The 25,177-nt window shown below is 42.9% G+C and overlaps 2 protein-coding genes across 3 annotated transcripts in view; both read right to left on the bottom strand.

The window, feature by feature from the left end:
- EBPL (EBP like) overlaps nt 1–10,129 on the bottom strand; it is a 32,951-nt gene extending 22,822 nt beyond the window's left edge. The window contains exon 1 of the mRNA XM_081547575.1: nt 9,900–10,129. Within this exon, the coding sequence (XP_081403701.1) occupies nt 9,900–10,070 (171 nt within the window). The 5' untranslated portion in view covers nt 10,071–10,129. The remainder of the gene's footprint in view (nt 1–9,899) is intronic.
- A 9,207-nt stretch (nt 10,130–19,336) lies between these two features.
- Nucleotides 19,337–25,177, bottom strand: part of KPNA3 (karyopherin subunit alpha 3) — a 96,069-nt gene continuing 90,228 nt past the window's right edge. For both annotated transcript variants that reach the window (XM_081547578.1, XM_081547577.1), the window contains 5 exons: nt 25,056–25,160; nt 24,886–24,957; nt 24,568–24,730; nt 22,594–22,688; nt 19,337–21,905 (listed from right to left, as the gene is read on the bottom strand). In XM_081547578.1, the coding sequence (XP_081403704.1) occupies nt 21,807–21,905; nt 22,594–22,688; nt 24,568–24,730; nt 24,886–24,957; nt 25,056–25,160 (534 nt within the window). In that variant the 3' untranslated portion in view covers nt 19,337–21,806. The remainder of the gene's footprint in view (nt 21,906–22,593; nt 22,689–24,567; nt 24,731–24,885; nt 24,958–25,055; nt 25,161–25,177) is intronic.

The following is a 25,177-nucleotide window of genomic DNA, read 5'->3' on the forward strand; positions in this document are numbered from 1 at the left end:
TAAAAGACTGTCTGACATAGAAAAGGAACTGACATTTTAACCACTTTTTTTTTTTTTTTTGCTGAGTGGCCTATGGGATCTTAGTTTCCTGACCAGGGCTCGAACCCATGACCCCTGCACCGGGAGTCCACAGTCTTAACCACTGAACCAAGAAGGAAGTCCAAGAACTGACATTTTAGATATCTGAGCAATCGGAGGCTTAAAATGTAAATGGTAGATGCTGCTAAAAATTAAATGAATAGAATCACTCTTCCATTCATTCAGTATTAACAAATATTCCAGAACAGCTCCTACAAACCAGGCACCAGGCCAGGTTCTGGAGACAGAGGAAGACAAAACAGTTACAAATTGTGTTTAGTGTTATAAAAGAAAAAAGATATTTCCCTGGAATATTTTTATTTCAAAGGAAATAAGTTTAGCTGCATTAAAATTTTTTGAAGTATTTACAGGCTTTCTCCTTTTGCAAAAGATTTTAGGTTAATTACAACAAAAACATTCCACTAAATGGTAAAATATACATAAGAATTTGGATCAGGGACAATAAAAACACCTTATGTAGACTATCTTTTGTTGTTATTATCGAGCTTAAATATGGTTCTGAGCATCCAAGGAGGCAAAGTGAAAAGGAGAAACACTTATTTTGTTCTTGCCGTCAGCAAGAAATAGACCAATTTTTTTTCTTTTTTTTTTTAGTTCTACCAGTTTACTGCTACCAACCCATCTCCCTCCACCCTCATGCACACATGCTCAGTCATGTAACCCCATGGACTGCAGCCCACCAGGCTCCTCTGTCCATGGACTTTTCCAGGCAAGAATACTGGAGTGGGTTGCCATTTCCTTCTCCAGAAATAGACCAATTTTTAAAAAAGAAACTAAGCTTCTCCTAGCCCTTATCTGCAAAGGAAATTTCTCATATCGAGTGACATTAATAAATATTATCAATACTTATATTAATAAATATTATTTTCCACATGAAATAATAAGAAAAAATCTGCTAATCCATAAACTCTGAGAGGACAAGGGTCATCTATTTTGTGTCTAGACACAGGTACCCCAGTAGGCACTCAAATTTTGTGGAAAGGAGGAACAATATGTCATTCTGAGATGTGGCTACATGGACAGCCATCCCAATTGCTAAGGAACATCCTTCTTCATCATGTTAGAAAACAGATTGAATCCTGGTCTGTAGAAGTACGAGGACTGTCTACCACCCTAAATAATGGATAGGGGCTCATTCTGGGCGCTATTCTTTAGGCTTTAATTTGACACCATAAACAGAACCACCAGATTATATCTGTACCTAAATTTATGTGTATATAGTCTGTATATCTATCTACCTAGATTTATCATAAGGAACTGGCTTAAACAATTATGAAGGCTGACAAGTCCCATGACCTGAGGTTGAATCAGCAAGCTGGAGACCCAAGAAAGCCAATGGAGCTCTAATGCAAGCAGAAGCCTGAGAACAGACAGAACCAATGGTACAGACCTAGTCTAAAGGCCAGCCTGCTTGAGATTCAGGAAAAGTCTTTGTTTCAGTTCAAGTCAAAAGGCAGTAAAAAGCCAATGTCCCAGCATGAAGGCAATCAGGTAGGAGGCTTTCTTTCCGACTTGAGGGAAGACCAAGTTTTTGTTCCAGTCAGGACAGCAAGGAGATCAAACCAGTCAATCCTAAAGGAAATCAATCCTGAATATTCATTGGAAGGACTGATGCTGAAGCTGAAGTTCCAATACTTTGGCCACCTGATGCGAAGAGCTGACTCATTGGAAAAGACCCTGATGCTGGGAAAGATTGAGGGCAGGAGGAGAAGGGGACGGCAGAGGATGAGATTGGATGGCATCACTGAATCAGTGGACATGAGTTGAGCAAACTCCGGGAGATGGTGAAGGACAGGGAGGCCTGCCGTGCTGCAGTCCATGGGGTCGCAAAGAGTCAGACACGACAGAGCGACTGAACAAAAACAGGCCTTCAGTTGACGGGATGAGGCTCACTCGTCTTAGGGAGGGCATTCTACTTTACCAATGTAAATATTAACTTCATCCAAAACACCTTCACAGAAACACCCAGCATAACGTTTGTCAAAATATCTGGGCACCCCATGGCCCAGTCAAGATGACACACAAAATTAACCAGCATGAACCATTACTCTTAATATACAGCTAAACCAACTGTGATTCACCAAACTTACCAAACAGCACAAGGACTATAAATTCACTTACCAGAGAGGATATCTATCTTAGAGCAAAACTGATGAAGATAATGATGCCAAAAATGGAAAGGAAAACAGGAGACAGCAACAGACGGCGAATTAAAAGGCAACTTCAGACCTCATGACAAAGTAGTGGGAGGAAGACGATTTTAGAAAGTCCCAAGATCAGAGGCTGAAGCTATTGCTGTGAAGGCAAAGAACAGATGGCAACGTGAAACGGAAAAGGGTAAGGTCCAAAATACACCAATTAATAGGGAGGTAAGCAGCCTCAGGATTTCTTGAAGAAAGGCGACGCTTGGGCGTTAAGGCAGAGTGAATGGAGAGACTACAGATGTTCCGTGACAACTGCCCTGCATCCTGTGGACAAGCCCGAGTGGTGCTCCACGGTCATGAGAGGGTGGGAATGCCTAGTCTAGGGGTCCGAGCAGAGGACTAATGGTAGAGTCAGGCACATCCGATTCCCCTCAGTTCACATGGCCGGGCAACACCAGACAACACGTGAGCCTGCACACAGCTCTGCCGTCCACCCTCCCCTGGACCAGGCTCCTGCTCACACACGCGCTCAGACCTTCCCACCTTAAACCCCAAGTCCCTTGCTCTTGCCGTATCTTTTGAACTTTTCTTTGTAAACAAGGAAGAATAAAGGGTGTTGCTCAGCACCCAGCTCTATGAGAATGAAGTCAACAGCCACTGCAGTTGCTGAGGGACCGCGCTCCCTGAGAGGAACTTGGGGTGAAATGCAGGATGAGACACACTGTGCTTCAGAAAAACAGGCCCCAGAGATTGGAGGATGCACATCTCAGGAGGAATTTTCATGAGCCCAGATTCAAGCATCTTCAAATACATGGTTGGACAAGCACGGATATTGTTACCTTGAGATATCTTGTTTTTTGTGACCAGCAGCGATTTTTTACCGAGGACGTGTGCTTGACTGCATGACTTCCCTAGCCAAAACCCATATATAAGCTCTTCCACGGCAACCCACTCCAGTATTCTTGCCTGGAGAATTCCATGGACAGAGGAGCCTGGTGGGTCACAAAGAGCTGGACACGACTGAGTGACTAACTTTCTTCTTTCTTTTCCCCTATCTTTTGGGGGCAGCTTCTTCTGAGCTGCTGAGAGGCTGTCTCTTGGGCCTTGCACAGTCTGCAGTAAGGTCCCTGAATTAAAACTTAGACTCACAGACTTCCCTGGTGGTCCTGTGGTTAAGAATTCATCCGTCAATGCAGGGGACACGTGTACGATCCCTGGTCAGGGAAGATACCATGTATTGTGGGGCAACTAAGCCCACATGCCTAGAGCCTGAGCTCCCCAGTAAGAGAAGCCACCTCAGTGAGAAGCCTGCGCATGCCAACTAGAGAGCAGCCCCCGCTCTCTGCAACTAGAGAAAGCCCACGCAGCAACAAAGACCGCATGCAGCTAAAAAATACCTCTATGCATTAAACAAATTTTTTTAAAAAAACTTACACTCACAGCTCTTAAAATAACTTACACTCACAGCTCTTAAGTCTGTCCATTTTTATGCAAGTCGGCACCTTCCCGCACTGTCCTTCCTCCCACCACCAAATCTCCGGAAAGTCTGGCATATGCCACATCCACTTCCCCTCTGTCCCACCTGCTAAGCCCTTGCCCCTGGCTGCTGGAGCCTCCATTCAAGCAATGCCATCTACAGCTACTTCCTGACGGCTGGTCCCAAAAGGCTCAGCCTTCACCTTTTTTGAACTTTTTATTTTTGTAACAGTGCTACACATTTCACGGTGATCTTGAAATTCCCTTCTTTGGCTCCCCAGGACCCAGCACTATATCCTGTTCTTGGCCTTTCCCCCAAGATCTTTTCAGAATCTTCCTCTTCCTGATTGTTCAATAGCAATATCAAAAGACTCTGCTGTCACCCCCCAGGCTTTTCACTGTTCTGTTTTCTCTTATTTGGAAGTCACTGTCCCCAGGGCTTCCTACTGTCTCCTCCAGTCTGGTGAGGAACTTCCAACTCTCTGTTCCACCTTGACTCTCTCTCTCCAACGAGTCTTAGATTTTCAGTGCCTTCCAACCATTTCCCCTCAATTACACCCTGGAGTCCCAGATTCACAGTTCTAAAATCAGACTTTCTTGTCCTTGTTAACACTATCAACATTATCCACGTCAGCCAAATTCTAAACCCTAAGATCATCTCCACTCCCAATGTATAAGTGGTTACTCTGACTCATAAAATTCTTCCCTGCAAAGTCTCTTGTATTTCGCTTTCCTCCTCATTTTAACTTCCATCACCACCTGAGGTCAGCCTTCTTCTCATTCCTAAAATACTGCAATTGCTTTTAGCTGATCTTTTTGCCCCTGAACTATCCTTTCCAATCCACCCTGAATCTGTTAGGAGACAATTTTCCATAAAGATCTCCTATTCTTGCAATGTCTGGCTGGGGTGTCTAAGCACAGGCATTCACACTAATTTAAGAATATTCCTGGTGGTCTCATAGTTAAGAATCTGCCTTGCAGTGCAGAGGATGTGCGTTTCATCTCTGGTCAGGGAACTAAGATCCCACATGCTGTGGAGCAATTAAGCCCAGTGTCGCAACTTCTGAGCCTAAGCATTAAACTATTACTAAATCCCACGGGCTTTGGACGCAACTACTAAAGCCCATGGGCTCTGGCACCCATACACCACAACTCGAGTTCATGCGTCACAACCAAGATCCTGCATGATGCATCGAATACCCTGAGTGCTGCAATTAAGACCCAACTCACCCAAATAAATACTTTTTTTTTTTTAAATAAAGAGAAACTAGGGCTTCTCTGGAGGTTCAGTGGTAAAGAATCCACCTGCCAATACAGGAGATGTGGGTTTGATCCCTGATGAGGGAAGATTCCATGTATCAAGGAGCAACTAAGCCCCTGAGCCACAACTACGGAGCCTGTGCTGCAGAGCCCATGTGCCCCAGAGCCTGTGCTCTGCAACACGAGAAGCCACCTCAAGGAGAAGCCCACACACCGCAACTAGAGAGTGGCCCCTGCTCACCCCGGTGGCTCATATGGGTAAAGAATCTGCCTGCAATGCAGGAGACCCGGGATGGATCCTTGGGTCGGGAAGATCCCCTGGAGAAGGTAATGGCAACCCACTCCAGTACCACTTGCCTGGAGAATCCCATGGACAGAGGAGCCTGGTAGACTACAGTCCATGGGGTTGGACTGTCCAAAGAGTTGGACATGACTGAGCAACTAACACTGCAACGAGAGAAAAAGCCTACACAGCAACAAAGACCCGGCACAGCCAAAAATAAATAAAATTATTTTTAAAAGAAAAACATTTTTAAAAAATAATCTATTAAAAAATAAAAAGAATATGTATGTAAGGAGACATTCCAGAGTAGTAGGGCTTAAAGACCTCTCCTTCCTGAGATGTTTCAGGGTAGTAAAGATAAAGACCTCACCTCCTCTTCCTCAGAGAAGATCTGTTTACATTTCTGAGTAAAGATAAGGTCTTTCTCCAGAGAGAAGCAGGAGCAGGTCACCAGCAGCTCCACAGAAGATGGGAACCTAATTTGGGGTGTGTTCCTCTCCTGTAACACACCCCCAGACTGTGCAACTACCATCTGGCCCTCACTGCCTTGCCCTGTGGAGCTTGGGCCATCAACAAGGCTAACTTCACTTGAAGAAGGGTAAAATCTCAGACCCCTTACACTGTGACTTAACACACCACCAACAAATTATCTTTTGAAAGATCTACTTTGGCCACCTTACTTCCTAGATTGAAACACTTCCATGGCTTCCTTCCACAGAATAAAACTCTTAAGTCTTATCTATAATTCAAGTTCTCTTTCCAGTCTGTCCCTCTTCTTTATATAAGGGATTTGAGAATTTGTGGATTGGAGTATATCCCAGGGGGTTATGGAAACAATCCACCATAGATACTGACAGAGGACGGTAGTACTGGCAAAGAAAGAGAAACCAAAGCCTATGATAATCATCTAGGTCTGCAGATATCAGCTGGACACGTCTCACCTTATGTAAATCTTCTGTTCTAATCAATTTGGACTTCCATATGTTTCCCAAACAGGCATACAAATCCTGCCTCCAGGCTCTGGCCATGCCTGTGCTCAGTCACTCAGCTGTTTTCAACTCTTTGAGACCTCATAGACTGTAGCCTACCAGGCTCCTCTGTCCATGGGATTCTCCAGGAAAGAATACCGGAGCAGGTTGCCATTTCCTATTCCAGGGGATCTTCCTGACGCAAGGACTGTACCTGGGTCTGTGTCTCCTGCATTGGCAGACAGATTCTTTACCGTTAGTGCCACCTGGGAAGCCCCCTGGCCATGCCTAGAATGCTATACTTAGATCACAGATGAGGGAAAACCCATGAAGCACCAGAGCAAGAAACACCCAGAGCATCTTTCGAGCAATGGTGAGCCAAACCATTGATTTCTTCATGGATGTCACTATGGCTCCATCAGACAGGAAACCAACCGGTCCTCCACCCTGGCCATAACCGACTGAAATGAAGGTCAGAGCTGCAGCCCCGGGTAACCAGTGTCTGATTGGACATCAGGGAGCTGAACCATCTCTGGCAATGCTTGGTTGAATCTCTGTGCAAGAGGGGAGCTTGGCCGTTGAAGTTGGCCAACAGACCCAGACATCTCCTAAACTCGAGAAGTCAAGTCAAAAGGGGTGAGGAGAGGTAGCTCAGGTTCCAGTGGGAACAAGCGAGTTGGGATTTCAGACCTCCTCCTGTCTTTCTATTCAAATCTTAGCTCCACCCACATTTCTGGGTATTCTCATCATCTCAAAGATAATATGGAGATGCATTTGCCTTGTAGGCCTCAACCACTTAAGAGCCCTTCTCACCAGTCTCTAAGATATGTGTACCAAGACACTGGTTGAAGCATTGTGTGTAAATAGTCAACTTAACCAGACAATATTAATGGGCACGCTTTTATTTATCATATTTCATTATCAACTGTAAGATACAACCTAATTCCAGAGATATAAAATATCAGAGACTTCCCTGGTGATCCAGTGGCGATGATTCCGCACTCTCCATGCAAGGGGCCCAGGTTCGATCCCTGGTCAGGGAACTAGATTCCACACGCTGCTCAAATAGTTCGAATGCCACAAGTAAAAGATTCTGGGTGCTGCAACTAAGAGTTGGTGCAGTCAAACAAATGAATAAATATTTTTTAGTGGTGGTTTAGTGGCTAAATTGTGTCTGACTCTTGCAACCCCATGGACTGCAGCCCACGAGGCTCCTCTGTCCTTGGGATTTCCCGGGCAAGAATACTGGAGTGGATTGCCATTTCCTTCTCCAGGGGATATTCTTGACCCAGGGATCGAATCTGGGTCTCCTGCATTGCAGCCAGATTCTTTACTGACTGAGCCATAAGGAAGCTCAAATATATATATGTATATATATATATTTTAATATACATTTTAATATATCAATAAAATAACCCATAGTGGTTATGCCACTGATTGTTGTAACACATCAAAAAAAAAAAAAGTGCCTTTTAGAATTAAGGGATTATTGTATGTATTCAAGCTATGTATTCAGGTCCCTGGTGGCTCAGATGGCAAAGAATCTGCCTACAATTAGGAGATGCAGGAGACACAGGTTTGATCTCTCGGTTGGGAAGATCCCTTGGAGAAGGAAAAGGCAACCCACTCCAGTATTCTTGCCTGGAGAATTCTAAAAACAGAAGAGATTGGCAGGCTATAGACCATGGGGTCACAAAGAGTCAGACACGACCGAGTGACTAACACTTTCACTTCAAGGTATGTATGGTATGGTACATTCAAAAAGTGGGATGTTTTGTAGCTGCGACAGGTAAATGGCACAAGATGGGTCCATGGGTGGTGGTGGGGGAAAGAATTTCCTTCAGAATAAAGGGGGAGAGTGGGGCATACATGGGGCTACACCTCAAGGTGCCACAAATGGAGATGTATCCTGTGCTTCCTGGCAGTCGGTGCTTGAAGAGCAGACTTTAATTTTAAACCAGGTGGTGAACATGTGGGCGTATGTTTTAGTGTTTTTATACCTTTTTTGTGTGTCTAAAATATAATACACTTTAAGTGGGCCTTGTAACCTGTTTTATTGCCCCTGTTCCTTGGATACCTTGCGTTCAGCAATGGCTTAAAAATTAATTCTTTAGAGACTCCCCTGGTGGTCCAATGCAGGGGGCCATGGTTTGATCCCTGGTCAGGAAACTAGGTCCCGCATGCCGCAACTAAAGATCCTGCACGCTGCAACTAAGACCCCGTGCAGCAAAAAAAAAAAAAATCAATTCTATAAATAAAGGAGTTGAGGGAAATATTTACCGTCTATACTCTCCACAAGTTGACTATTAGGAAAGAAGGAATTTCGTCATTCCATTCCAGCAGTATCTGATATGTGCACATATCCAACTGATAAACATCTGCAGCCCCAGGTGATTATCCAAAACTCTGCTCTTTCTTTCTCAATACTACAGTCCTCCCTCAGCATCCGAGAGGGATCGTTTCCCAGGCATACCAAAACCCACAAATGCTCAAGTCACTTATGTAAAAATGGTGTACTATTTGCATATAACCAGGCAGCATCCCCTATGCTTTAAATCATCTGGAGCTCACCTTTAATACCTAACACTATGTAAATGATACATAAGTAGCTGTAAATACAAGGTAAATACCATGTAACTAGCGCTGGGTGAGGAGGAGTGGCGGAGGGGGGCAAATTCAGGTTTTATTTCTTGGAAATTTCTGGAATTTTTTTTTCTGGTATTTTCTATCCTCTGTTGATTGAAACCACTGGATACGGAGGAGAACCGATTGTAAAGACCCTGGCTTCACATTAGCGTTGGGTTTGCCTAGATTTAAGCAAGGTCAAATTGGCAAAAAAAGGAAAAAGATATATTGCCTAGTTTAACAAAAGGCTTTAAGAAGAGTGTGTGCACAGGAAGTGGGACATTTTCAATAGAATCCCTTAAAAACAACCGTCCTGGCCATACAAAAAGTGAGTTGAAGTTATAAGGACACATTTCCTAAAGCCTGGCATGAAATAAAGTGCAAGTTTTGGAGTCAGACTAATTAATAAAAGTTATTCCGAAAATCACGCCAGCTGTGTGGCACTGTGAAATCATCTAACTTTGCAGGGCTTGTTTCTGTGTCAAATGGGGACAATAATAAGTGACTTATGGGGTGTTAGCAGGTCAGAAATTTTAAACACAGTCCTGGGCCTGCATACAGTAGTTACCCAATAAATGGTGATTACTATTTGGGAGCGGGTTTGGGGTTTTGGTTCAGGCCCCAGCGTACCTCATCACCCCTCCCTGCTGCCTCTGGGTCATTCAAACACTCTCAAATGTCTTAAACATCTATGTGCAGGTTACGAAGTCAAGCAAGCCAAGGCCTTTCCGCAGCTTACAATCCGACTAACAGCACCATAGAGGGATAACAATGTTCGGCTTTTCCTCGTTTAGTTTTAACTTGGCAGAGAAACTGGCACCACTAGGGAAGCTGCGCTACGGCCCTGGGACCTCGGAGAGGTGCAGTATCTGGCCAAAGGCCACGGGCACCAGGGCCACCAGGTGATTCCCGGGTCTCCCGCCACAGGGCCCGGGGCGGCCAAGGCGTCCCTGGCGTCCGCGTCCTTTCCTGGAAACTAGAGGGAAGGGTCTCAAGAGAGGCGGCGTCCGCCCGCGTTTTCGGGGCCCAGGCGAGGACACTTACCAGCGCGAAATGCACCAGGGCGTTGAAGCAGAGCCAGGCGAGCAACCCGCGGTCCGCCGCCCCCCGGCCCCGGCCCAGGCGCAGGCCCAGCGCGCAGCCCACCGCCAGCAGCGCAGCGCACAGCAGCAGCGAGCCGCTCGCCGCGGCGCCCAGCTCCCCGCCCGCGTGCATGCTTCCTGCTCCCAGCGCAGATTGCCAGCACCTGGGCTGAGATCACCCCGGGAGCAAGGAGCGTGAAGGCGGGGCTGCGCGGTGAGGGGCGGGGCTGCGCGGCGAGGGGCGGGGCTGCGCGGCGAGGGGCCGGAGCGGAAGGAGGCTTCCCCCTCCCGCCCCGCTGCTCCGCGGAGTCTCTAGGCAGCAGAGCTAGGCGTTTTCTCAATTCAGGTACATGCTCACCAATTTTCTTAACTGCCGAACCAGACCTGTTCCCAGTTCTGTTCACTCACTCGTGTCCGACTCTTTGCGACCCCATGGACTGCAGCACGCCAGGCCTCCCTGTCCATCACCAACTCCTGGAGTTTACTCAAACTCATGTCCATTGAGTCATTGATACCATCCAATCATCTCATCCTCTGTCGTCCTCTTCTCCTCCTGCCCTCAATGTTTCCCAGCATCAGGGTCTTTTCCAATGAGTCAGCTCTTCGCATGAGGTGGCCAAAGTACTGGAGTTTCAGCTTCAACATCAGTCCTTCCAATGAACACCCAGAACTGATCTCCTTTAGGATGGACTGGTTGAATCTCCTTGCAGTCCAAGGGACTCTCAAGAGTCTTCTCCAACACCACAGTTCAAAAGCATCAGTTCTTCGGAGCTCAGCTTTCTTCACCGTCCAACTCTGACATCCATACATGAGAACTGGAAAAACCATAGCCTTGACTAGATGGACCTTTGTTGGCAAAGTAATGTCTCTGCTTTTTAATATGCTGTCTAGGTTGGTCATAACTTTCCTTCCAAGGAGCAAGCGTAAGCCACCTATTCCCAGACCATGCCCCAAAGGCTGGCGATAGGGCCACGCCTTTTGATGCAGTGATTGTTAACACGGTTCAAAGCCTTAAGCCAGGAAGTGAAGTCTAGCTGTTGGAAATTTTGCCAATAGCCTGCAGTGGGGGAAGGGAAGAGGTAGGGGGTTGGGGGCAGAATTTTAGGGACAAAATGTTCTAATTAGGCCCTTGCAAGCAACCATCAGTAGGCCTTATGGCTTACTCTAACACTATCCTTAAAGATCCAAAAAGCAGCATAAGTATGGGCGAGAGGAGCAGTAGGTCACAGCAGTTTGGTACCAGATAATTTACCTGCGGTATTTTATGTTGTACTATGTTGCTGTTTAGTTGCTCAGTCGTGTCCGAGTCTTTGCCACTCCATGGACTGTAGCCCACCGAGCTTCTCTGTTCTACTGGAGTGGGTTGCTTGCCTATTCTTTCTCCAGGGGAATCTTCCCGACCCAGGGATGGAACCTGTCTCCTGCATTGGCAGGCAGATTCTTTACAGCTGAGCCAGCTCATGTGGTATTTTATCTTTCTTTACAACCCTGGGAACTCAGTGTGTGTCCTCCTATTTTACAAATGTGGAAACAGGCTCAAATAACAGATTTAAATAACTTGTCTAAGGACTCTTAGTGACTGGGCCGAGGCCAGAACCCACGAGTGAGTGTCCCCAAGGCCTTTGCTTTTTGACACTTGAGTAGATGTTTAACAGACAACTACAGTCAGCCGGGTTGGATGAAGCCACAAGCTGGAATCAAGATTGCTGGGAGAAATATCAATAACCTCAGATATGCAGATGACACCACCCTTATGGCAGAAAGTGAAGAACTAAAGAGCCTCTTGAAAGTGAAAGAGGAGAGTGAAAAAGTTGGCTTAAAACTCAATATTCAGAAAACTAAGATCATGGCATCCGGTCCCATCACTTCATGGCAAATAGATGGGGAAACAATGGAAACAGTGACAGACTTTATCTTTTTGGGCTCCAAAGTCACTGCAGATGGTGACTGCAGCCATGAAATTGGAAGATGCTTGCTCCTTGGAAGAAAGGCTATGACCAACCTAGACAGGATATTAAAAAGCAGAGACATTACTTGCCAACAAAGGTCTGTCTAGTCAAGGCTATGGTTTTCCCAGTAGTCGTGTATAGATATGAGAGTTGGACTATGAGGAAAGCTCAGCACTGAAGAATTGATGCTTTTGGACTGTGGTGCTGGAGAAGACTCTTGAGAGTCCCTTGGACTGCAAGGAGATTCAACCAGTCCATCCTAAAGGAAATCAGTCCTGAATATTCATTGGAAGAACTGATGTTGAAGCTGAAACTCCAGTACTTTGGCCACATGATGCAAAGAGTTGACTCACTTGAAAAGACCCTGATGCTGGGAAAGATTGAAGGCTGAGAAGAAGGGAACGACAGAAGATGAGATGGCTGGATGGCATCAATGACTCAATGGACATGAGTTTGAGTAAACTCCAGGAGTTGGTGATGGACAGGGAGGCCTGGCGTGCTGCAGTCCATAGGGTCGAAAAGAGTCGGACATGACTGAGCGACTGAACTGAACAGTCAGCCCTTGAATCCGCAGATAGGAAGGGCAAACTAATGGGCCTTGAACATCCATGGATTTTGGTACACACAGGGGCTTCTGGAACCAATGCCCCGTGGATACCCAGGGATGACCTGCATTTCCTGTTTTAATAATCCCCAAAACAGAAGATTCAGATCTCTAGCGCTGGCCCTCTCCTCTGAGCCCCAGGCCAGTATTGACAGCACTGACCATCATTTGCATGTCTCCACTCAAGTCGACCCGAACTGAACTCATCACCCTCTGCTCCCTGGTCTGACTCTCTACTGTTGCTTTTTTTTCTCCTGACTGCACTGTGAGGCTTTTGTGTTCTTTGTTCCTCGACCAGAGATTGGTCCTCAGCCATGGCAGTGAAAGCGCCAAGTCCTAACCAATGAACCAGGGAATTCCCCCTCAGTGTTGCTTATCTTTTATGCTACTTAATATTCATCAGTTATAGCAACCCAGAAACACAGAAATCATTCTTGATCCTTTCCTCTCCTCCAATTCCTGATCTAAGCTTCACTTGCTCCTGTTTTAGTTGCCAATATCTCTGGATTCCATCTAGTGGCTCAGATGGTAAAGAATCTGCCCACAATGCCAGAGACCCCGGTTCAATCCCTGGGTTGGAAAGATCCCCTGCAGAAGGGCATGGCAATCCACTCCAATATTCTTGCCTGGGAAATCCCATGGATAGAGGAGCCTGGCTACAGTCCATGGGGTCGCAAAGAGTTGGACACTTTCTTTCTTCCACTTCATGGACCAAGATGTTCACCATCTCTTGCTTCAGGACTTCACACTCACTATTTCAACCTGTACACATTACTAAACTCAAAGTACATTTCCTGTCCTTGCCTTACCAGCCAATGATTGTTATTAAACACAACACTTCTATCATCACTCTTGTTTAATGAAGATGATTTACTGTTGCTTGTAGAATATCAAACCTTCTTTGTATGCCTTACAGGCGGGGGTCTGGCACCTGCCTATCTCTTCAGCCCTCCCCTGCCCCTGGCAGCCCTCCCCCTCACTATCATTGGGCTCCAGCTGCACCTCCTTTCACTACCTGGACTTCCATGCTTCTTCCTACTTTGTACTGTTTCTTCTGCCAGAAAAGCTTTTCCAGTGAATCTGCCCAATTAACTCCTGCTTTTCCTTCACCACTATCAGCTGTGTAATTTTTGGAGACCTTAACTTCTGTCTGCCTGATAATAAGAACCTTCATCACAGAGATGTTGAGGGCCGAGTTGGTACTTCTTAAGCGCTCATGCCAGTGGTGGGCATTTACTGAGAACTCACTGCCAGCCTGATTATCACCTTCCTAACCAGGCCAACTCCCTCTATTACATATCATTGTATATCTCTAACATTTGTCCTAACTTTTACTGTTATTCGTGTGTGTGTGGACCTTGGACCCTAGCACGGGACCTGGCAGGGGATAGGATGCTCAAGAAGTATTTGAATGTTCTTAAAGGCTTAGTTTCAAAATTCTTATTTATAAAAAAATGACTGATGCCATGGAAAAGATACTTACAGATATGGAATCTGTTCTTATTATGAAGAAAACTGGGCTGAAATCAAATAAAGTGAAATTTACAAATTCTATTAAGGTTTGCAAAGTGTAAATGCCTAACTACTGGATTGAAAAAAGCTGAAAACAAAGGGAACTGAGGCTGTTACCTGATCACAAATCTAATGATGATAAAGTAACTGAAACAGTCTCCTCCATGTTAACAGAATTAAATGGCCAGATAATGGAATGTTCCCATTCCATTGTACCCAGAAACTAGCCAAAGCACACTTTATACACGGGGTCCTTGGAATGCACGAAGCCAAGAGGAACTAGGTCCAGGAAGGACTTTAAAGCAGGATAGCTGAAATGCATGGAGTGTTCAGGTTGAGAAAGGAAGTTAATAAAAACAGATCTGTCTCTTCTGCTACACGGGAATGACTAAAAGTCTGTATTATAAATCAAGACCAGTTCATTTGTAATGATGGTTCTTTAAGAGTGGTGACTTCTATTCAATATTAACACTCAGTCACAATGAAAGCTAGTCCATAAGTAGATCTACTTGGGAGTGCATTTGCTTCTCCAACTCTTCTGACTCCTAACCTGCAGAAATGTGTCCACAAAATGGTCTGCCTCAAAAACAAAACCTGATTGTCTTTAAAACATGCAAAATGTGTCCTTTACTCTCTAACACCTAGGTTTATAGTACCATAAAACTGTCTTACTTACATCAAGTAAAACTGCTGTCCTGTGAAGATGCCTGGTTTCTCTTGAGGCTTCACACATCACTTGGCACAAGTCCCCATTTATCTGTGCGAACCAGTTTTTAAAATTAAGAATTACTCAAGAAGGCAGATGGTAGGCAGTTCTTCAGGGCTGGGAAAATGGATGTTGCAGAAGAAAGGCGTTGCAGGGGACACATACTTTATAGAACAGCCATAGATCCCCTGCTTTTAATCATTTTTTTTTAATAAACCTGTGAAGTATCCTGATGAGGCCAATCTCTCATAATGCTTCAAAGAGGTGTTTTACAAACTGTGCTAGGGATTTCTCTGCTTCAACCCCAGCTTTCCCAGAAAACTTCAAGCTCTTCAACTAAAAATGTTTCAAACACATTGCTACAGGGAAGTGTCAAGAAAACAAAGGGCTATCAACACAGTTGGTTGTCTCACACAACTTCTTCTAGGCTCCCCTGGTAACTCAGTGGTAAAGAACCCACCTGTCAATGCAGGAGACACAGGGCATGCTGTTTCGATCCCCGGCTTGGGAAGATACCCTGCAGGAGAAAATGGCAACCCACTCCAGTATTCTTGCCTGGGAAATTCCATGGACAAAGGAGCCTGGTGGCCTGCAGTCCATAGTATGGCAAAGAATTGGATGCAACTGGGCGAACTGGGTTTCTCCAGCGGTGTGTGCACACACACACTTCTTCTAGCCACAGGATGCATGTAAGAGAGTAACTAGCTACTCCACATTCCCATTCCTCCTAAGCCCTTTGCAGTAGATAGGCTCAGGACTGCCAGGAGTCCTCATATGGGATCGGGAAATGTGCTAAGCTGATTTCTCCTAAAACTGAGAATGAAGAAAAGGCACTTTTTCTTTTTTGGCGGGGGCAGGGAGGGTGTCTCCTCTTTTTACCTTCTGTTTCTGGGGGAAAAAAAAAAAACCTGGCACTGTTCATAGAACAAAAGGTATGATTTAGGCCATCTCATTTGAGTGGAGAAGTTTCCTAGCTGAATTGATTTAGGCCAATCGTTCACACACGGGGCAGTTCTGGCCCCCAAGAAACATGTGGCTGTGTCTGGAGACATTTTTGGCTGTCCTGACTGAGGAGTGCAGACGTACTACAACGTCTAGTGGGCAGAGCCTACCGAGGCAACTAAACACCCTAAAATACACAGGACAGCCTCTCACAATCAAAAACTATCCAGCCTAAAATGTCCATTTTTCTCTTTTTTTTTGGCCACACCTCGAGGCCTGCAGGATCTCAGTTCCCTGACCAGGGATCACACCTGGTCCCTCAGCAGTGTTTAAGTGCAGGGTCCTAACCACTGGACCACCAGGGAATTCCCTAAAATATCAAAACTGAAGGGTTTGAGAAACCCTGATATACGTTAAAAGTTAGCTGAGGGGTTTCATGGGTAAATAAGAGTACACCACACGAAATGCCAGCAGGATGACTCACAAGCTGGAACCATGATCGCTGGGAAAAATACCAACAACCTCAGATATGTAGATGACACCACTCTATGGCATAAAGTGAAGAGGAGCTAAAGGGCCCCTTGATAAGAGTCAGAGAGGACAGTGAAAAAGCTGGCTTGAAACTCAACATTCAAAAAACCAAGATCATGACATCCATTCCTACCACTTCAAGGCAAATATATGGGGAAAAAGTGGAAGCAGTGACAGACATTATTTTCCTGGGCTCCAAAATCACTGCAGATAGTGACTGCAGCCATGAAATTAAAAGATGCTTGTTCCTTAGAAGAAAAGCCATGACAAATCTAGGCAGTGTATTAAAAAGCAGAGACACGACTTTGCCTACAAAGGTCCATACAGTCAAAGCTATGGTTTTTCTAGTAGTCATGTATGGCTGTGAGAGTTAGCCCATAAAGAAGGTTGAGGCTGAGAACTGAAGAATTGATGCTTTTGAACTGTGGTTCTGGAGAAGACTCCTGAGAGTCCCTTGGACTGCAAGGAGATCAAACCAGTCAATCTAATAAAGGAAATCAACCCTGAATATACATCGGAAGGACAGATGCTGAAGCTGAAACTCCAATACTCTGGCCACCTGATGCAAAGAGCTGACTCACTGGAAAAGACTCTGATGCTGGGAAAGATTGAAAAAGATCCCGAGTCAACCCATTAATGAACACAGAGTTAAAGGTTATGCCAGCAGCCAGCAAAACTGAGTTTATTGGGGATATGACCAACCTACATAGCATATTGAAAAGCAGAGACATTACTCTGCCAACAAAGGTCCGTCTAGTCAAGGCTATGGTTTTTCCAGTAGTCATGTATGGATGTAAGAGTTGGACGGTGAGGAAAGCTGAGCACCGAAGAATTGATGCTTTTGAACTGTGGTGTTGGAGAAGACTCTTGAGGGTCCCTTGGACTGCAAGGAGATCCAACCAGTCCATCCTAAAGGAGATCAGTCCTGGGTGTTCATTGGAAGGATTGATGTTGAAGCTGAAACTCCCAATACTTTGGCCACCTCATGCGAAGAGTTGACTCATTGGAAAAGACCCTAATGCTGGGAAGGATTGGGGGCAGGAGGAGAAGGTAGTGACAGAGGATGAGATGGCTGGATGGCATCACCGACTTGATGGACATGGGTTTGGGTAGACTCCAGGAGTTGGTGATGGACAGGGAGGCCTGGCGTGCTGCAATTCATGGGGTTGCAAAGAGTCAAGACACAACTGAGCGACTGAACTGAACAGAGGGATGCTTTACCACCTGAGCTACCAGGGAAGCTTCCCTGATGGCTCAGATGGTAAAGAATTCACCTGCAATGCAGGAGACCTGGCTGGATTCCTCAGTCGGGAAGATCCCCTGGAGAAGGGATAGGCTACCCACTCCAGTATTCTTGGGCTTCCCTGGTGGCTCAGATGATAAAGAATCTGACTGTAATGAGGGAGACCTGGGCTGGGAAGATCCCCTGGAGGAGGGCATGGCAATCCATTCCAGTATTCTTGCCTGGGCAATCGCAATGGACAGAGGAGCCTGGCAGGATACAGTCCATGGGGTCGCAAAGAGTCGGACATGAAAGAAGCGACTAAGCACAGGCGAGCGCTGATGCTGGGAAAGACTGAGAGCAGGAAGAGAAAGGGACAACGGAGGATGAGATGGTTAGCCAGTATCACCAACTCAATAAACAGGAATTTGAGCAAACTCTGGGAGATAGTGAAGGACAGAAGAGCCTAGCACGCTACAGTCCATGGGGTTGCCAAGAGTCAGACACGACTTAGGGACTGAACAAGACGAAGGATGTGAATATACTGCATTCCCATATTGCTATTCCTGAACACTTTGTCTTGATTGAGTACTGAGTCCATCTACATAACTGACCCTTGAACAACACAGGGGTTAGGGGTGCTGACCCTCTGAATATTTGAAAATCTGCCTATAATTTATAGTCAGCCCTCCATATACAGAGTTTCTCCACACAGCAATTCCTTTGTGTAAGTGGTTCCACATCCGATGATTCAACCAACAGCAGATCGTGCAGTACTATAGTATTTACTGTTGAAAAAACCCACATATATGTGGACCCACACAGTTCAAATCCATGTTGTTCCAGGGTCAGCCGTATACAAGTATGTATAGATAGAGCCTCATCTATATGCTGTGCTTTTGAGAATCATTCTAACAGTGTTTTTCATTTATTTAACAAAGTACAACACTTATGTGAAGAGCTCCTTTTATACTTTGGACAAATGAGTAGTAGGTTAAAGACAGCACTCCTTGGCCTATATGCCTTAAACTTACAGCCTAATGTACAGATATTATACTCCCTTTCTCCAAATAGATTTAAACCCCCAGTTCAACTAGGGTTAAGAGAATTCATAACCATCACTGTTAGACAACTGACATCCATAAATTTTTAGCAGCAATAGTTAATCTTCTCAAAAGGACAACCCTTGTGAAATACATGATGGCAAGATTAAATAGGAGTAGTGTAATTTGAGTTTGTTCAAAAATAATCTGAAGTGTCATTATACAAAAGTAAAGTTTGGCTGATCCTTTCATCCTAAATGAAACACATTTAGAGCCACAACCTCTATCTAACAGGTTAAAACTGTTAGGTTTACTTCAATTACTATCTTGCAAAGTTCTGGCTTTCAAGGATTAGACAGGCCTTAAGTAAAGTTTCAGCTTTTGTTTCATGGAAGTCACAATTACACTATCATCTGAAATGGCTTTCTATGAGTTATGGTTTAAACCAGAGACACACAAAGAACACCCTGTGCTGACGAAGGCAGAGACTAGAGAGATGCAGCTACCAGCTGAGGACCACCAGAAGCAGGAAGAGATGAAGATCCTTGTCTCGAGAGAGCAAGCCCCAGACATCACCCTGACTTCTGACTTCTAGCCTCAAGCCTGTGCAACAAGAAGTTTCTATTGTTTCTGTCACTGTCTACAGCAGCTTAGGAAATCAGTGTAGATTTTGGTACTTCTTACGTTACATGATATTCTTAAATCTAGCGTTGTTACCGGTCATCCTAGTTTGCTCTAGTGGAAAGGAGATATTAAAATACAGTGAAAGAGTAATTCATGATTCATCTCCATTGGGGCTAATATTTGGAAAATAATTCCAAATTTAAATTTAACCACATAGAAAACAAAACTAGGAAATTCAGATACTTTCAAAAATAAGTTCTTCGATGTTTTATCATATTTGATAGCAGCTTTTTTATTGGTTACAAAACCTAAGCCCATATACAAAATTAGGAACACATTTAGATGCCTCTTTTGAAAGAACGTTTTAGTCTTATTTAACTGAGTTTAAAAAAAATAAAAACAATGCAAATTTTCAACACTGTTTTGAAAACGTAAAAGTGCAGCAATATACTTAGTTTCCTTTGTCTACGAAATGGTGCAATTCCAATTCCAAACCAATAGGTCACAACAAACTGGATCAAGCCAATGCACACAGACGTCTGCACTACTTGATGCTAAATGTTCATTTATGTTAGTTTGTATTTAAAACACAAGAGGAAATAGGATTCGGCACAGTAGAGGCCCAATTCAGTCTCAATGTGTGCAAAATTTAAAAGGTAACTGTCAGTAACTATGGGGAGTCCAGAAGAAAGTAAACTGGAAGGGGTATAATTCACAATATCAAGAAGATTTGGACTTTAAGGGTTTCACCGAAGTTTGTGACCTTAATTAGCTTTGACTTTATTACTCCTACTTTTAGTGAACACTACACAGTTTCAAAAATTTAGACCATGGTGTCTGAACAGGATGCAGTTACCATATGAAGCTTTAACTCAAAATTTGGATAAAGAAAAAAAGGCACAATGAACTTCAACTCAATTTTATGTGCACAAGAGTTGAAAAGTCTGAGCCACCTTAAAGAGAAATTGATTCTAAAATTTATAAAACCTATAAATAATCAGAGGCCAAACCACTATATTAAAACAGATTCTCTAGCAAGTAAAAATCTTGCATTTTAAACATACGCTTGTATCTGCTTTAGATACAAGACAAAACTCACTCTTTAAAGTGGCTCCACCTTGGCAGACACATATATCTGTACTGAATGCACACCTGCTATGTGTTGTCTATCAGTGAAAACACCCCCGCTGATTCACAAAGCTCTGATGGCATGTGTCTCATCTTCATCACAGTAAATACACCCCCCTCCCATTGGATAACTAAATTAGTTTAGATTTTCTATCCCTTCACATCACCGCGTTGGGAAATCATACCCAGTAAACAATAGCAACAAAACCATTCCTGTGACGGCACAAATTGTTCAGTTTAAAAAATTTCAAATCCATATTCTTTCATTAGTAACTGGGTCGGACAATTTACCAAAAGCAATGACTTTACACAGTAATATCAGATTTTTCATAATTACTTGAAGATCACTGCAAATCAGGTTTATGTTAAATAACTGCAGATTATTCCTCTAAGCAGATCCTTGTCTGAATCTTTTTATATGTGCATATGCTTTTAGAGTAGGATCTGAATGAACTTTCCAATACTCAAAGAATGAAGTTTTATGACACTTCTAGATAGTTGCTGGTTTGTTGCCAACCACATTATCAAAAGCACTGGTTACTAAGTAAAAAATATTTTAAGACTAAATTACAGTAAACATGAAAGCTCCACAGTTTAAACCCAATATAAATCAACCATATCCAATTATCAATTTAAAACGAAAAATATTAACTCCTGAAAGCTGAAAGCAAGATTTTCTTTTTTAATATCACCAGTGGGTACTTTAGACCTTTGTGTTTTTTGGTTTTATTTATTTATTTTTCTTTATGGTCAGGGATTCTTGCTTTCAACTTAAACAGAAGCTCAAGTCCATAACAGGTTGCAGCTCAGGTAAAATACCATGCACAGCATTTGATTACTTCAAAACAGCAGGAACACACAGGCTGAAGTGAGTGGTCAAATAGGGCTTGCTGTTCTCAAAAATTAGGTATAATGGCAAAAGCGTTACCATCCATAGCTAAAGTCCTTCCTCCAACCCTGGCTTCTGAGGCAGATAATAAACACATCAGTTACTGGTAGATGAAGCACAGTTTTTTTTAAAACTTATCTGTTTAATCAATAACCAAGTTTCTTTTTTTTAAGTTACTTTTTGTGTCAGTTCCACCAATGAAAATCATTTGGCTTGTACTTTTAAAATCTATTCTTCCACATAAAGAGTATGAAAATATGTTTGTGGAGGACAATGATGGAGGCTCAGATCAGACTGCACCTCTTTTAAGTCTTCCAACGTGTGTATGTGTCATACCAAAGTGTCTTGATCCACAGCACATCATTTTCCAAAGGAGTATCAAGTGGGCAGCTGACATGCCACCACTATGGAATATTCTAAACTGGAGACTGCAGATGTCAGCGTGTGGCACCAGGGGACGGGGGAAAATAGGGTAGTCGAGATTGTTAAGGAGAATTCTAAAACAGTTTAGGAAATCATGCATATGCATTTACAGTCCATGTGGATAGTGACTTTTGGCAACTGCAAAGTGACTGAGACATGGCTTGCTTTAGAAGCATCAAAACAAAGAGGCATGTATGTTTTGGAGCCTTCTGTAGTCGCTGTTGCTCTTGTCATTTTGGTAGCCATCTGGTGGTGCTTCGTATTCAATGTGGGATAGATGCTGCACTCAACTGAATTTAAAAATTGAATTCTTTTGTTTGAAGGTTGGCGGTTGGGTCAAAGTTGTAAGTACCTCCTTGTGTTGCTTCGGGAATGAGGCTAGGATCTTCATCAATCTACAAAAAGCAAGAAAAACAATTTTCATTATGTTAAGATACTATATATTACAGTGTAAGCAGAGTTGATTTACTTCTTAGGAGAGAATTCTGTGTGTATGTTTTTATTACCTAAAAATATTTTAAGTAAATCAACAATGCTATTAAGAAATTTAACAACTTAGGGCCTCCCTATTGGCTCAAAGGTAAAGACACCAACTGCCCACCAATGCAGGGGACGTGGGTTCTATCCCCGATGTGGGAAGATCCCACCTCTGTGCAGCAACTAAGCCCGTGCACCACAACTACTGAGCATGTGCTTTAGCGACCAGGAGCCACAACTACTGAAGCCCGTGTGCCCTGCAGCCCTGTGCTCTGCAACAAGAGAAGCCACCGCAGCGAGCCGCCTGTGCACCGCCACTAGAGAGTAGCCTGCACAGCAACAAAGACCCAGCACAGACAAAAATAAAAAAGATCCAACAATTTAAAACCGAACATTTAAAAACTGCCCCATTCTTAATTTTCTATATCTGTAGATTTATTTCACCTATTTGAACATATATCTTTCTATAATTACTATTTCTTCCCATTTAACAAATTACAAAAGCAAAGGTGACAGAAATACAGTATAAATTTAGTCACGGAAAATTCTTAGTAAACTTACTTTACGTATAGATTTTAATGTACATGCAGGCCCATATATACTTACATCATCACCAGAGAAATACTGATCTATGATTTCAAATGCTAATTTATATATGTCTTCATTTTCATGTTGCTGTAAAACTTCAATTTTCTCCAAACCTGATAATAATTAAAACAATTAAGTATAAACTAATAAACAAAACTGTGCTCATTTAATCACGAAACATCCTGAAGCACTAAAAACACCCTCCCTACCACCCTCCAAAGATGATCGTTCATCTAAAAAACAGATAAAATCCTGAGTTGTTCTGGTTAGAGGACCAGCACCCCACTAATTTCCTTTTTAGAAGCCCTTGAGGTACCCTGTTCCCTGAGGCAGGCAGTTTAAAAATCACCTAAACATTCCATTTGACAGATGAGGGAGTGTGGCACAGAGATATAAAGGGGTTTGTTTCAGGTTACACGGCAAGTGAGTGACAGAACTAGAACCAAGATCTCCCCCGGCCTAAGATTCCTTTAGTATAATCATACTGTTGCATACAAATAATTTTTTAATCTTTTTTTTGTTTTCTAAATGTTACTCAAAGATTGACATAAATAGAAGATAAAACTTTAAATTCAGAAGTGATTTCATAAAAAAAAAAAAGGACGAAAGGAATAGGGTCCTTATCTCCTATATAGCCACATCAATTTGGGAAATATTTTTTCAGAATAGTTAACTGTAGAATGCCTTTATTTATATTCCCAAAATATTTACTCCATATATCAGATGCAAGTCCATTAAATCCTCGATACTAAACAGTCTTCCTTGAATGTCTTTTTAGCTAAGTTATTTTAAAATTTTTTCTATAGTAACAAATTTAAGTTACTATATAAAAAAATTTAAGGTTTCTATATAGTAACATCCAAGCCAGAAAAAAGGGAAAATGGGTATCAAAGATGTAGAGTGCTTTATAAAATCATAAAATGTTAAGTAAATATGTATCCTAATTATAAGTATTTATCTCATAGACAGAAACGACTATACTGATAAAAAGCTGGAGTAACAATTCTATAGCTCAAACTTTCTGGGTTAAATTGTTCTGAATCAGACTATAATGTTCGTTTCAAATTATTTAAAAAGTAAAACATCTTTTTAAAATAATTAGTTCCATTGATTTTATTTATTCTTATTTTAATTTTAAATTAATTTTTAAAAAATTAATTTATTTATTTTAACTGGAGGATGATTACTTTACAACACTGTGGTGGTTTCTGCCACACACTGACATGAATCAGCCATAGGTCCATGTGTCCCCGCCTCCTGAGCCCCCCACCACCTCCCTCCCCACCCCATCCCTCTGGGTGGTCCCAGAGGACTGGCTTTGAGCACCGTTTCAGGCATCGGACTTGCACTGGTCATCTATTTCACATATGGTAATATACACGTTTCAATGCTATTCTCTCAAATCATCCCATCCTCCCCTTCTCCCACACAGTTCAAAAGTCTGTTCTTTACATCTATGTCTCTTTTGCTGCCTTGCATACAGCATCGTCATTACCAGCTTTCTAAATTCTATATGCGTTAATAAGACAAAAACAAAATGACTAGTGAATTAATAGTAGTACAGTATGAAGATCTGGCTTTTAATTATGCTCCTACCACAAACTACTTCTCTGACCACAGACAAGACTCCTTAACATCTCTAGGATATTTTCTTCTTGTTATTAAGAAAATACTTTGCGTCTGAATAGTCAGTGATACTATCACATCTGTTTTCACACCTAATCTTATGCAACATGACTTCAAGGTGAGTAATTGTGTTTCCTAAAAAGCACTGTAAAACTCTAAGAAGGTTATGGAGTTAATTTTCACAATCAGCTGTTTTCTGGAAAATCTTCCTGGATTACTAACATAGCAAATAAAGAACAGCAACATCCCCAGATGATATTAATAGCAATGTATCCTAACACTTTTCTTTTAAATTAATTGTCTTTAAAGGAACTAATGTTTCAGAGTTCCACAGCTCAACTATTTTTCTTTAATCAACCCTCTTACCTCCACATTCTTCTATTATTTCAGCTATTGTGCTTGCTTCATCACCAGCCATTATCAGAATGTTTTTCAGACCATCTAGAACCACCTGAACAACTTGAGAATCTTTCACTGACAATAAATTACAGAATGGTGGTATTACATTCTGCTGTACAAGGTATTCAACCTAGACAAAAGAGAAGAGATACTCTTATTTATATAATTACCTCTTCCTCCAAAGGAATATAGTACAGGGCTTATAAACAGTCAAAAACTCCTAAACCCAAGAGAGTAGTATACTTCCCAGTATTAACAATCATAACATTTTTTTTCCAGACTTACTTGATCTTTTCTGCCACTTATCGTCAAGTTGCTAATAGCCCAAGCAGCTTCTTTTTGTGTTCCAAAGTCCCCCTGAAGATTAAAAAAGAAATGCTGAAATGAATTTTTTGCTCAAAAAGTCTTGGTTATAATATATTAACAGACATGATGAACTCATAACAATGACTGACCTTGGCAAGCTGATGAATAATCATAGGAATTAATCCAGCATCTATTACAGCTTGAACTTGTTGCTGATTGCCTGCTGTAATGTTGGAAAGGAACCACACTGCTTCCTATAATTAAATAAAGT

This window comes from Giraffa tippelskirchi, chromosome 12 (assembly GCF_054371585.1).
Source record: "Giraffa tippelskirchi isolate mGirTip1 chromosome 12, T2T-mGirTip1v1.2.pri, whole genome shotgun sequence".
Lineage (NCBI taxonomy): Eukaryota > Metazoa > Chordata > Mammalia > Artiodactyla > Giraffidae > Giraffa > Giraffa tippelskirchi.